This window comes from Eschrichtius robustus, chromosome 1 (assembly GCF_028021215.1).
Source record: "Eschrichtius robustus isolate mEscRob2 chromosome 1, mEscRob2.pri, whole genome shotgun sequence".
Classification (NCBI taxonomy): Eukaryota; Metazoa; Chordata; class Mammalia; order Artiodactyla; family Eschrichtiidae; genus Eschrichtius; species Eschrichtius robustus.
The window spans coordinates 118,421,178-118,435,769 of NC_090824.1; the positions used below are offsets into that span (position 1 = coordinate 118,421,178).

The following is a 14,592-nucleotide window of genomic DNA, read 5'->3' on the forward strand; positions in this document are numbered from 1 at the left end:
TAGACCTGTGTAAAGTTAATAACAATAGGGAAATAATCTAAGAAAGGAGAAAAAAGGTTAAGATTTTCATTACGATACAGTAAAACATAACATTAAAATCTAGGTTTTGAAAATTCACCATCTACTTAGACTATATATACATAATTATCAAAACTCATTAAGCTATTCTCTAAAAATAGATGAATTTTATTGTATATAAATTATACCTCAATAAGACTAGAGGCAAAAAAAACTCCCTTTGACCATCTTGCTTTGATATAAGTAAAAAGTTTACCTCTGAAGAAATACAAAGGATCCAACAATATTGACAGTATGCCTACTATTAAGACACCAGACTAGGGATTGATGATACAATAAAGCAGGTTGTCTGCCTTAGAGTTCATGGTCCAGGGTTTGGGGGGGAAGGTGGTCAAAAAGCATCTGGCACAGAATAAACGCCTAATAAACATTTGCTAAACAAGTGAATACATATTCATTATCACAGGATAAACATCAACAGTGACACACACACAGTTTTGTGGTTGCATGAGGGAAAGCTGCAGGTAAATGGAGAAGTCAGCTAACAATTAGTAGTACATTTCAGTTAGGAAGGTCCATATACTGACTTACTCCAGTCAAGGCAAAGAAAATAAGAGTTGAAGGCTCTTGGAAAAGTAGTTAGGAATTAGATATTAAAAGGTCTTACATTCTCCAGAAAATTTGAACTTCATCTATTAATATTAGGAAGGTAAAGGATTTTAGGCCAAAAAATATCCTGACCAGATATTAGTAACAAAAGGAAGGAAGAAATGGAAAAAGGTTGAAGGGATGGGTTGTGGACAGAAGACCATTTATGATGCCATCACAATAATCTTAACTGTTCTTCTAATGACTATTATCTAGTGCCAATAAATCTATATAAAATATATAATGAACTAAAGCATATCCTATAAAAATTAATTCAGTAATCTGTCTTATTTTTATATAGGAACAAATTGTTTTACCAGCTTTCTTTTTCCTTGGAAAATTTTTAAATCATCCTTCAAAGCCGAAATGAAATGTCATTTATACAATACCTTCTCATTTCTTGTTTAAAGAATTCATCCTTACCTTCTCTGGGCTCTCACAGTCATTTGTTTATCACATTAAGCTAGGTAAATATATCTCTCCTACTAAATTGTGAAAATTAAAGGCAAGGACTTTACGATACCGAATAATGACAATTTAGAAATAATACCTATAATTACTTGAATTTCTCCTAAGTGCAAATCATTTTATTAAGCACTTTAAGTACATTTCCTCTAATAATCACAGTAACTTTCTCTTCAAGAAAAGGAAAATGGGAATCAGTTAAGTAATTTGCCCAAAGTCACACATGTAATAAATAAATGGTGAAGTTTGGTTTCAAATCCAGATTTGTCAGATTCTTCACCACCAGCTTACCACACTTCTTAGCAAACAGTAAGCTCTGCTAGAAATAGAGATATTAGGTACTTATGGCTGTTACCTTAATTCTATTACACGTAGAGAAAAAAGCCTTCTTTCTTATACATAATGTTGAAGAATAACAGCAATATTACACAGTAATGCATTTGCATTTTTTCAGGTGACTTCTACTGCTACCTAAAAGCTATAAGCAAACAGGCGTTCAATAATTTAAACAACCAAACCCAAATAATGCTACTTTTTAAAAAATCACTTAAAAATTATATGTTTAATGATGCTCTTCTTTGTAAGAGTCTTATTCCAAAAATGCTCCAACTGCGTAAGATTTTTTAATATCCTCTTTTGAGATTTTATTTAAAGGCTTTCTTTTATAATTACAATAATGACTCTCACTTGCTGTTTGTAATGTGCTAGGTGACATGGTAAATACAAAGAGCCCCTTCTTCTCAAGGAGATAATACAGATACAAACAAACATAACAAAAGGCAGAACAGGGGGCTTCCCTGGTGGCGCAGTGGTTGAGAATCTGCCTGCCGATGCAGGGGACACGGGTTCGAGCCCTGGTCTGGGAAGATCCCACATGCCGCGGAGCAACTAGGCCCGTGAGCCACAACTACTGAGCCTGCGCGTCTGGAGCCTGTGCTCTGTAACAAGAGGCCGCGATAGTGAGAGGCCCGCGCACTGTGATGAAGAGTGGCCCCCGCTTGCCGCAACTGGAGAAAGCCCTTGCACAGAAACGAAGACCCAACACAGCCAAAAATAAATAAATAAATAATAATTTTAAAAAAAAAGCCGCCTGCTGCACATTTAAAAAAAAAAAAAAAAAAAAAGGCAGAACAGATGAATGGCACACAACTCAAAGCGAGGAATGATCCCTGTGGGTGGTTGTGGTGATCAGACACTTCAAAGAAGGTAAAGTGAAAGGAAGGACAGGGGCATTCCAGGGACTAACAAAGAATAAGGAAAAGCCACTGTCAAAAATGAGTATGGCAGAAAGTTTATTCTGGAGAAGAGCAGTCTGAGACTGGAGGAGAAAAGACCAATTGAGAGTACAGAGATAGTATAGGATAAGGATTGAAGGGACTCATCTTCTGGAGAAAATGAAGTTTCTGTACATATAAAACTCAAGCCTGTAACAAGAATTCAACTGGGAAGAAGTAGTGGTTGGGCCATTCAATGGGAGATATCTAAGGCAGTGAGTGAGGCAAGGGTACATATGAAGTAGAGAAAAAGGAAAAGTGATCTACCAAACCCTAAGAGTGGCAATGGAAGCTTTCAGTTCCACATGAGGCTAACCATGAGTAAGACTGTGTGTCCTGACAATGAAGTGCAGGGTTGGGGCTCACTGGGAATTGGGATAAGGGTAGAAGGGAGTTGGGCTAATTGGGAATGTTTTAGAATAGAATGGATTTGGAGGTTTTATAGGACAAATGAGAAGTCTATGATAAATGGGAGAGGGAAGAGTAGAATGACCCTTGGCTTAGGAAAACACAAATTATTTTCCGACTTGATCCCCTATAAACTAAGGGCAGAACTAAAGCCGCATTTGGGGAGCCATACATTTGTCAAAGCACAAGAGACATTCCACACAGAAGTACACTTGGGAAAGGATGGCCGGGGCCTGGTTTAGAGGAAATGGATTATAGGTGTAGTCCACTGTAGTAGGTGGGAGGCAGAGAGGCAGAATGCAGAAGGTGTTGTCTCAGGAAGCCATGATGCACAGTGGCAGATCAAGAGAACTTCACAAGCTTAAGATACTTGCAACAGTGAATTTTTTTCCAGCTGGTATTCCACATTCACACAAATGATGCCCTGAAAGAGTATTTGGATGGTAGTAAAGTGAATTCTGGGAAGATGATAATGTTTGGTTTATTTAGGTTCTTTTTAGATGCCAATGAGTCAAAGGTAAAAAAAAACCAAAACACGAAATAATTAGAAATAGAGTTAGATCTCAGGAAAACTAAGGAATGAAACTGGAAGATTCAAAGTTGAAAGGTCAAAGTGACAGTGGTTACATTACGAAGAAAGGAAATGTAAGGAGGCGAGAAGAGCTGAAGGAAGAAAAGGCAATGAATAGGAGTAGGCAAAAAGGAAGAAGAAAAATAGTGGTAACGGTTAAACACAAGCTGAGGGGAACAGTTTCAAAAGTGAGTGACAACAATGACTCTAAAGAAGTCATAGAGTAGTAAGACTGAAAAAAAGTGAATAAATACGGGGACCAGTACTTGACAGATAATCTTTAAAGGGGCAGTGTTAGTTGGTAGGTGAGGATGATACTCAAATTAAAAGGTAAAGAAATGAATCACGAATATGCTAGTAACAAATACTTTTTACAAATGTTCATGGTAATAAGAAGACAAGAGATAAGGAAAGTAGGCAGTAAGGACAAGTCTCCCTCATCTTAAAAAAAATACCTGAAATCATTTGTAAGCAGAAGGAACCTGGTAGACAGAAGAGATGAAGTTGCAAATTAACTGAATGAAGTTGTGGAAGAACTAGAGGAGATAAGGGGCAGGGTTAACTTTGGAGAAGTAGAACATGTTTGATTTCTGAGGTTAATGCCTGGATAAATGTAACAGGAAAAAAATTTGACGCTGAAAAGATTAATTAAAAGGATGACCTCCAACTGAGTATTTGTAGGCCATGTTAATAATAACTAAGAGAAGCCGAAATAAAATCTTTAGAGTACCAAAAAAATGTTTAATCAGGTAAGAATAAAGAATTATTTAAAAATAAAAAGATAGGACCCAACTCAAGTTAAAGATCATGAGTCAGAGCTGATTGAATCAAGCACTATTTGGGGGTCTAGAATTGAGCATAAAGTTCAGAAGAAGAAGATGGTCAAGTCTTTGGCCTTTATGCCAGGTGAGCATGACTAAATGTGTAAAGGATTCTAGAACAAAAACAAAGCAGCAATCAAAACAGATGACCCTGAGGGTGAGGATGACTATAGTTAGATAGGTGCTGCTGGACTGGAAAAAGAACTCAAAGCTCAGAAAGTCATTGGGAAATGGGAATTCAAAAGAAATGAACAGTATATATGACAAGATTAAAATAGTACTGTGGTAAGAAAGGGGGTACAACAAGTTTAAAGTTGATGTAAAGCACTGGCACTAAAGAAGTCAAGTTACCATAATGTCAGGCTAGTCATCAAGGGGGTTAAAAAACTGCCAGAGAGGTGCTGGAGCCATCAAGAAACGTGGGAGAGTCCTTGAAAGGAGTACCTGATAATGACCAGAAAGTAACACAGAGGTCATGTTGTGATCTATAAGAAAATCACTTTTATTAATTATATTCTAATTCTAACTTTTGAAAAAATGGAACCTCACTTTGAATAATCAACCTAACTGGCTTATATCTGAACAACTTTTGACTATTTTTTAACATTTTATTTATTTTTTAAATGTTTTATTCTCATAATCTGTCGTTACTATTTATTTCTTTCTCTTTTTTTTTGCCATGCCACGTGGCATGTGGGATCTTAGTTCCCTGACCAGGGATGGAACCCACGCCCCCTGCACTGGAAGCGCAGAGTCTTAACCACTGGACTGCCAGGGAAGTCCCAATTTTTGACTATTTTTAAAAAAATAAAAATCCATCCTGAAGGATGCCCCAACTAATGAGATACAAATGAAGATAACATAGGCTATGAAGGCTTTCTCTGCATAAAATACTCAAATTATCTAAGTTGAATGAATTAAAGAAAAATAATTCCAACAATGGCATCATGACTGAAATAGTCTCTCATTTCACTGAATGAATGCAAGGAGAGATGGCTTGATGGATGGACAGACAGATGGATCACAGAGAAAAAGAGAAAGAGAGAGAAACAGACTCAATAAAGTTTCTAACATCACTGAAAACCCTGGAATCTCTCAAAGTGACTGCTTTGAAGAGAATAACACTCATGAGATTACATGTATTTGTTTCATAAATATACTTAAAACATTTACTTTTCTGTCTTTGGTAGTAACCATGTTTGAAAGTTCTATAGGAAAAAAAATTCCCATAGAAAAACTATTTTCCCTAACAAGCCTATCCTAATTTCATTAGTCTAACTGTTCTTACAATTCGAGTTTCCAGGAACTTCATGAATTACTATGCCGAAAAATAGTACCAGGAATCATCTTAGAAGTTTTCTTAGAAGAGGAAAACTGACTTCTAATAGGATAACTGTTTTCAAAAACAAACTTGCTGAACTGTAATTTTAATTGGTAATTATAGATGTTTAACTCATCTTACCTCATCATATGATTCACATAGGCTTTGCTACAGCTAGTGTTGTATCTGCAAAAACTACAGTGGACATATGTAGGAAAATGGTTTGCAAAATCTTTTATTTCAGAACAACACTCAATGCACTTGTGAACTCCCCGACGATACCTTATAGAGATATAAAGAAAATGATAAAAATATATTTTAAAACAAAAATAATAAGGGACTGCCTTATTAATGTTGTTAATTAAAGCTAAGGTGTTTAACATCCTCAGAGACTTATAATTTGAAAAATCTGCTATGGAACAGCAGCTAGAATAAGTATAAAAAATCTAATATCAACTAATGTTTCTTACTGGAATAAAGGGATTAACCAATTGGTTAAATTAACCAATTCAAACTTCACAAGATATAAGCACAACATAAAACACCAGTGTAATAAATGAATATTATAGAAAAACAGTAATTCAAGTACTGTTCAACTGTTGTAAAAAATATTTTTTATTATTTGCTTGGCCTTAAGTGACAGTGTATAAATGTACAAGAGAGTTGTGTAATAGGGTAAATTTATATTAAATAAAGTTTTTATACGTAAGATTAAATTAGTATTGTGTATCAAGAATAAAAGATTACCTTAAATTCCTCAACGCTGTATTGACTTTACTTTTTTTATTGCTACTAGCCAATGTGCTTTGTTTCTTTTGCATATTAGATATTTTTGATTTGTATTTAGATTTACTTCCATTAGGCTTACTTGCATTAGGTTTACTTGCAATGGATTTAGTTATATTAGGTTTACTTGTGTTAGATTTTGTGGGATTTTTAGCAGTTATATTTTTAGTCCTTGGAGGTGAGAGCTGAAGGGTAGAAGTGCTTGCACTAATGGTAGGTGTAGTTGAAGATCCTGATTGAAGAGGGCCAACTGAAGCTCGAATAGTAACCTACAAAAATGAAGATAATATTTGCTTTAGAAAATTAATCACTGCATTACTGTTAAAATATCAATGCATAACAAAAAGTTAAACATCAAGTTTTTGGAAAGGGCAAGTATAAACTGTAACTGGGTAAGTCTTCCATTTATTCTAAATGTTCATATCAATTAAATGAAATTAAACTTGATATTTACTCACTTGTAATCTTACATTTTTGTACTGATATCAATTATATGTTAAGAGTTATTAATGATAATTAGCAGTTAAAGCAAATTATATGAATATTAAAAGAGCACATTCCATAGCTATTTCTATGCTCTGATATAACTAAAAATTCACAAACACAGAGGTCAAAATTTAAATCTCAAAGCCTAGAAAGGACTGTGTCATCCTTCGACAACTATAAAACAAACAGATCTACAGTAAATGTGACTTCTTTCCAGGGGCTCATTGGGCAGGATTTATGTTTACAAAGGTTATGTGAGGGGTTATATCAATTCACTATACTGCATGGCAAGCTTAATACTACTTAGAATTTCCTTAAAGGAAGCTTATACAAGACTTAACACTTGGTATTAAGAAATTAAATTTGCTGCTTGACAATGAAAAACACAACAGCCTACCAACTTTCTCATTAATCATTTGACTATACACCCCCCATGTATTTGAGGAACAGCCTATGAGGAAGTACCATGAAAAACATGTGCTTTAGTATCATACAAAGGCATTGGACTAGGAATCAAAAGACCTGAGGTTAAAGCTAAACTACTCCTTTCTAGCCATGTGACCTTGAATAAGTAACATCCTCTCTAAGCTTCTTTATCTATAATAAGGGACAATACTTCCCTCATCTACCTCACTGGCTTACTATATGGATTAAATAATAGAATATATGAATAAGCATACCAAAAGCCTAATTCTAAGGTGCTATAAAAACATTTAGTATCATTATTATTATTATTATTATTAAGGGAAAATATGAGAGAGGACTGCACTGCTTACATTAGTGTTCTGCATGTCTAGTCCCAGCATGGAATGAATGGATTGCAGGGAAGGATGCTGGATAGCTTCTCTTGCTCTAGGTCTTCAGAGCATGGCTTTATATTGTTTTAGTTAATTCAAATAACAGACATACCCACATTCAAAGGTAAGAACCCAAAGCCAAATATAAATGTTTTGGGGATTATTTCACTTTGGATTATCCATGCCTCTGTTTCCCTCCACTGGAGCAAATATTCAAGAGCTGACTGTGTATAAAGAAGTCAGAAAAAACAGAGGTATATAAGGCAAAAAGGGAAAAGTAAATTACAATCATCAGTATGCAGTCAGACATGTGTTTGCTCACTTAAAACATAATGCTATCCAGCAGCAGAACTTGCTTCTCTGAGAGTAGACTCAGTAATAACAATTTCAATAAACATCTGAGAACCTACAGCATTCAAGGCACTATACCAGATGCTGAGGACACAAAGATAAATAAAACATGATTCCTGATCTCAAGCATCTTACAGTTTAACAGATAAAAATGACATATACACTGCCAACTGGAATAGCTCCAAAATAGCCTACGTAACACTGACATAACCCACTGACCCTCGAACAGTTAATCTAGTTACACTTTTTACAAAGGAATACCGCTCTAGAGTTGCACACACTATTGACCAAAAAGCAATGGTTAGAAGTTTTATTCCTAAACACAGGAATGGTAAAACCTAAAATTAAAGTCTTAATTAAATCAGAAATCATTTTTAAAGTATTATATTCAATAAATAAAACCAGGCAGGAGTTAATGTCTATTATCATACAAAATGTTAAAATACAACATATTTGAACTCACTTTTGTTCCTGGAGGCAATCCTTCTAGCTGTTTAGGTTTTATAAATGTCCGATGATGCTGAGTCTTGTGATCCATTTTCTCTTTGCATGTTAAAAACTGTAGTCTGCATTTTGTACAACGATGTATTCCTTTTTTCTGTTTAGAAAACAGAAAAAGTGAAGAAAAATAATTTCTACAACCACAAATATTGTGTCCTGAAACTGCTCTGATTTAATTTTAATGATACTAATTTTAAAACTAGTATTTTACATCTCTTATCATATATAATAGCAAAATATTATTTTATTTTTTAAAACATTCTTTGCATTAGTATCTAGGTTTCAAAAATGTCTGTTACTATCCAGAAATTGAACACGAAAGTTGCATCAATAGATTCTAATGAAAGTTCTCTCAATAGTGCTATGAAAGCTCTTTTCATTATAATTTTAAAGTACTTAGACACATGATACTGTGATAATGAACTATACGACATTTTTATCCTATAAAAGAGTAAATTCTTTTTAACTTTTGCTATTTCTAGTTGGTTGACAAGCTGGAAAAATAAATTCAAATAGCCAACCACAGATTTCAAAGAAAGTTGTTATAGCAATGGTTGTATAAAGCAGTGTTGTCTAATAAAACTTTCTTCAATGATGAAAATGTTCTAGAGCTGCACTGCCCAATACAGTAGCAACTAGACATATGTGGTTAATGAGCACCTGAAATATGCCAAGTGCAACTCAGCAAACAAATTTTAAATTTTATTTAATTTTAATTAATTTAAGTTTAAATAGCCACATACGGCTAGTGGCTACAACATTGGACAGTGTGGATGTGGAAGCATAAATAAAAACAACTATTCCCAATCTACTTACTGGCTGATTCCCCTTGACTGAGTCCCTCCTCAAACTTAATCCTGTTATTATTCCACAGATGGGAAACAGGACCCAAGAAAAATCCAAATCACTGTACCATAGCTATTCAGTGACAATTGCCAGACACCTAATCCAGTGTTCTTTCTACTACACAATATTGATATTTATGCTCTCATTAATTTAAAAATTATATATGTATATGCAAACATATATATAAACTGAAACAACAAATAAATACAAAAGAATGTTTTCTCTAAAGCTACGATCTGCCAGATACAGCACTATTTCCATTTAAATACAATCAATCATTTATAAAATTCGAACAGATAATACACTGGGAAGTAACTAGCACAGTACTGGCACACAGCAGGCATTTCATAAATTAAAGTTCTTTACAAAGTTCAAAGCAATATATAAATATAATATGTTTGTATTGTATTTTAGGTGCATCTTAAGACTATTTTAGAAGTGTGATGCATTCTTGGAGGTAAAGGCAACTTAAATTCACTCATATTTGCTCAAAGAAGAGGAAGAAAAAGAGAAAACGTGGGCAAGAAACAGATACCAAGTCAAAAGGACAGAAAAAAAGTTCTCCAGAATCCAGTACCCAGAAATCTTTTCTCTATCTATAATCCCTCCCTAGGTTACCTTTTCATTTCATGGCTTTAAATATCATCTATCCAACTACCTACTTGATATCACTACTTGATGTCTAATATGCATCTCAAACCAACATGGACAAAACTGAATTCTGGATTTCTTCCCTACCTCCCTGCCCCCCAAAATATGTTCTTTCCTCAGTCTTCACCATATGACAGTATGTGAAAATTCCACTCTTGCAGCTGCTTAGGACAAAAAGCTTGGTCACTCTCACATCCCATATCTAACCCATTACTAAAAGCTGTCAGCTCTACCTTCAAAAACTGTCATAATATTTCCACTTATTACCTTCAACCACTGCTACCATACTTGTCCAAGACACTCTACTTGACTAATAATAACCTCCTATGTTCTCCCTTTCATGTTCTTTCTTCCCTATGGTCTAGTCTCCTCACAGCTGCCAATGATCTTAAAACATGGCAGATCTTTCACATGCTTAAAATGCTGATGGTTTTCCAAAGTCCTGATTCTGGTTTACAAGGCTCTATATGAATTGGCCTGCATTCTATTGCTACAACCTTACTTCCTACTACTTTTCCTCTTATTACTTTACTCTGCTCCAGCCACAACTGGCCTCTGTGATGTTCTTTGAGTGCCCCAGGTACACACTCACTTCACTCCCGATATAATGTTACTTCCCCCAGATTTCCTCACAGCTTACTCCTTTATGTCCTTCAGAGAGGCCCGTTTTTGGGCCACTATATATACAAGACAGCAACCACTTCACCCCTCCACTCCCAACATCTCCCCAATCCTAGGTACTCCTTATCCTCCACATTTTCCTTCTACAGTACTTATTTCCAACCAGTACGCATATACCTTCAAACATAAGTACACATATATTTATTATTTTTCTCCACTATAATCCAAATTCCAGAGGACACAAACTTTGTTTTGTTCACTGCTATGTAATACCTAAAACAGTCTCTGGCACTAGTAAGGCACTCAATAAATATTTGTTAAATAAATGGACAGTAAGGCAGAAAGCAAGAGACTGACAGAAAGTGCATATGAGCAGCAGGTACAATTTAACTTGTTCAAAATGTCTGCCATTCCATTCAATGAAAATACATCCAGAATCCTGAGCTAGAATACATTAATCTACTATTCCCTTAGTTGGACACAAGTCTTGCACATTTCTCTTGTGTATGTATGCATTTAAATGTGCAAAAGGTGATAAAGACATGGTACATTTTTTAATAACATGATGTTCAACCAAAGAAGTAGTGATTTATTCCAAGGGTAGAGAAATAATTGTCTGTGTTGAATTTTGGATAAGCATACTACACTGTTTAGGGTAATACTGACTATATGTAATTTCTGACCTTAGACCTAATAATACCAAAATGAAATCTGACTCTGTGGTAGAACAATAAAAGGCTGGGCTCAGAAATCAAATTTTAACTCTGCTTTTTATTAGGTAATGTGACATGGAGCAACTTACTTTCTCCAAAACTTTGTTTCCTCATCTCTAAGTGTGATTGTGAGGATTCAACAAGATAATGCATGTAACACACCTGTTGCTGTCATAAGGTAAATGACTGCATATGTTAACTGCTTACTATTTTTATTAAAGATCTAATGAACATATTTAACACATCCAAAATCACTTTCACTATTTCTTAAAAGTCATAACAACTAGATTGTTAGCTCTAAAATCACCCAAGACCTAACAATACATTGTTTTAAACAAAAGTTACAACCAAAGTCTTCTAAAACAATAAAATGAGCCACAGAGTCAACAATTCTTATTATCTCATATTGCTCTAGTAATGTCATCTCAGTTACAAGTTTTTGCTCAGCTATAATTTTCCAGTCTTTTGTAAATAATCATACAAATTGTAAATTTCTTGAAGGATGCATGATGATCCTTCTTACTGATAGATTTTCCCCTCTTAACTGCTGGCTGTCTACCTCCTAGGTGCTCCAAATAAACAAAAAAGAAAATTGGACACGCATGGCAAATGAAGACATAAAACTCAGGGTATAAAAACTGATTAAAAATCACACAGCCAGGGAGGAGCTTCAAGATGGCGGGAGAGTAAGACGTGGAGATCACCTTCCTCCCCCCAAATACATCAGAAATACATCTACATGTGGAACAACTCCTACAGAACACCTACTGAAAGCTGGCAAAAGACCTCAGACCTCCCAAAAGGCAAGAAACTCCCCACATACCTGGGTAGGGCAAAAGAAAGAAAAGAAAAAACACAGACAAAAGAATAGGGACGAGGGCTTCCCTGGTGGCGCAGTGGTTGGGAATCTGCCTGCCAATGCAGGGAACACGGGTTCGATCCCTGGTCTGGGAAGATCCCACATGCCGCGGAGCAACTAAGCCCGTGAGCCACAACTACTGAGCCTGCGCATCTGGAGCCTGTGCTCTGCAATGGGAGAGGCCGCGACAGTGAGAGGCCCGCACACCACAATGAAGAGTGGCCCCCACTCGCCACACCTGGAGAAAGCTCTTGCACAGAAACGAAGACACAACACAGCCAAAAATAAATAAATAAATTTTAAAAAAAAATTAAAAAAAAAAAAAACGAATAGGGACGGACCTGCGCCAGTGGGAGGGAGTTGTGAGGAAGAAAGGTCTCCACACACTAGGAAGCCCCTTCGCGGGCGGAGACAGCGGGTGGCGGAGGGGGGAAGCTTCAGAGCCACGGAGGAGAGCGCAGCCACAGGGGTGCGGAGGGCAAAGCGGAGAGATTCCCGCACGGAGGATCGGTGCCGACCAGCACTCACCAGCCCGAGAGGCTTGTCTGCTCACCTGCCGGGGCGAGCGGGGGCTGGGAGCTGAGGCTCGGGCTTCAGAGGTCAGATCCCAGGGAGAGGACTGGGGTTGGCTGCGTGAACACAGCCTGAAGGGGGCTGGTGCGCCACGGCTAGCCAGGAGGGAGTCCGGGAAAAGGTCTGGAACTGCTGAAGAGGCAAGAGACTTTTTCTTGCCTCTTTGTTTCCTGGTGCGCGAGGAGAGGGGATTAAGAGCGCCGCTTAAAGGAGCTCCAGAGACGGGCGAGCCGCGGCTATCAGCGCGGACCCCAGAGACAGGCATGGGATGCTAAGCCTGCTGCTGCAGCCACCAAGAAGCCTGTGTGCGAGCACAGGTCACTATCCACACCTCCCCTCCTGGGAGCCTGTGCAGCCCGCCACTGCCAGGATCTCGTGATCCAGGGACAACTTCCCCAGGAGAATACACGGCTAGCCTCAGGCTGCTGCAACGTCACGCTGGCCTCTGCCGCCGCAGGCTCGCCCCACACTCCGTACCCCTCCCTCCCTCCGGCCTGAGTGAGCCAGAGCCCCCGAATCAGCTGCTCCTTTAACCCCGTCCTGTCTGAGCAGAAGAACAGACGCCCTCAGGGGACCTACATGCCCTCAGGGGACCTACACGCAGAGGCGAGGCCAAATCCAAAGCTGAAGCCCAGGAGCTGTGTGAACAAAGAAGAGAAAGGGAAATTTCTCCCAGCACCCCAGGAGCAGTGGATTAAATCTCCACAATCAACTAGATGTACCCTGCATCTGTGGAATATCTGAATAGACAACAAACCATCCCAAATTGAGGAGGTGGACTTTGGGAGCAACGATATATTTTTTTTCCCTTTTTCTCTTCTTGTGAGTGTGTATGCATATGCTTCTGTGTGTGCTTTTCTCTATATAGTTTTGCTTTAATCATTTGTCCTAGGATTCTGTCTGTCCGTTTTGTTTTTTTTTTTAGTATAGCTTTCAGCGCTTGTTATCACTGGTGGATTTGTTTTCTGGTTTGGTCGTTCTCTTCTTTCTTTCTTTCTTTTTTAATTACTTTAAAAAATGTTTTAAATAATTACTTTTTGTTTTTTAATTTAATAACTTTTTTATTCTATTTTATTTTATCTTTTTCTTTCTTTCTTTCCTTTTTTCTCCCTTTTATTCTGAGCCGTGTGGATGACAGGCTCCTGGTGCTCCAGCCAGGTGTCCGGGCTGTGCCTCTGAGGGGGGAGAGCCAAGTTCAGGACATTGGTCCAACAGAGACCTCACAGCTCCACGTAATATCAAACGGCAAAAATCTCCCAGAGATCTCCAGTTCAACGCCAAGACCAAGCTCCACTCAATGACCAGCAACCTACAGTGCTGGACACCCTATGCCAAACATCTAGCAAGACAGGAACACAACCCCATCAATTAGCAGAGAGGCTGCCTAAAATCATAATAAGGTCACAGACACCCCAAAACACACCACCAGACGTGGACCTGCCCACCAGAAAGACAAGATCCAGCCTCATCCAACAGAACACAGGCACTAGTCCCCTCCACCAGGAAGCCTACACAACCCACTGAACCAACCTTAGCCACTAGGGGCAGACACCAAAAACAACGGGAAATACGAACCTGCAGCTTGTGAAAAGGAGACCCCAAACACAGTAAGTTAAGCAAAAAAAGAAGACAAAGAAACACACAGCAGGTGAAAAAGCAAGGTAAAAACCCACCAGACCTAACAAATGAAGAGGAAATAGGCAGTCTACCTGAAAAAGAATTCAGAATAATGATAGTACAGATGTTCCGAAACCTTGGAAATAGAATAGACAAAATGCAAAAAACGTTTAACAAGGACCTAGAATAACTAAAGAGCAAACAAACAATCATGAACAACACAATAAATGAAATTAAAAATTCTCTAGAATGGATCAATAGCAGA

The 14,592-nt window shown here is 37.5% G+C and overlaps 1 protein-coding gene across 13 annotated transcripts in view; it reads right to left on the reverse strand.

Annotated features, from left to right (window-relative positions):
* Window positions 1–14,592, reverse strand: part of ZNF280D (zinc finger protein 280D) — a 296,330-nt gene that overhangs the window by 46,159 nt on the left and 235,579 nt on the right. For all 13 annotated transcript variants that reach the window (XM_068552217.1, XM_068552226.1, XM_068552205.1 and 10 more), the window contains 3 exons: window positions 8,410–8,544; window positions 6,274–6,581; window positions 5,668–5,808 (listed from right to left, as the gene is read on the reverse strand). In XM_068552217.1, the coding sequence (XP_068408318.1) occupies window positions 5,668–5,808; window positions 6,274–6,581; window positions 8,410–8,544 (584 nt within the window). The remainder of the gene's footprint in view (window positions 1–5,667; window positions 5,809–6,273; window positions 6,582–8,409; window positions 8,545–14,592) is intronic.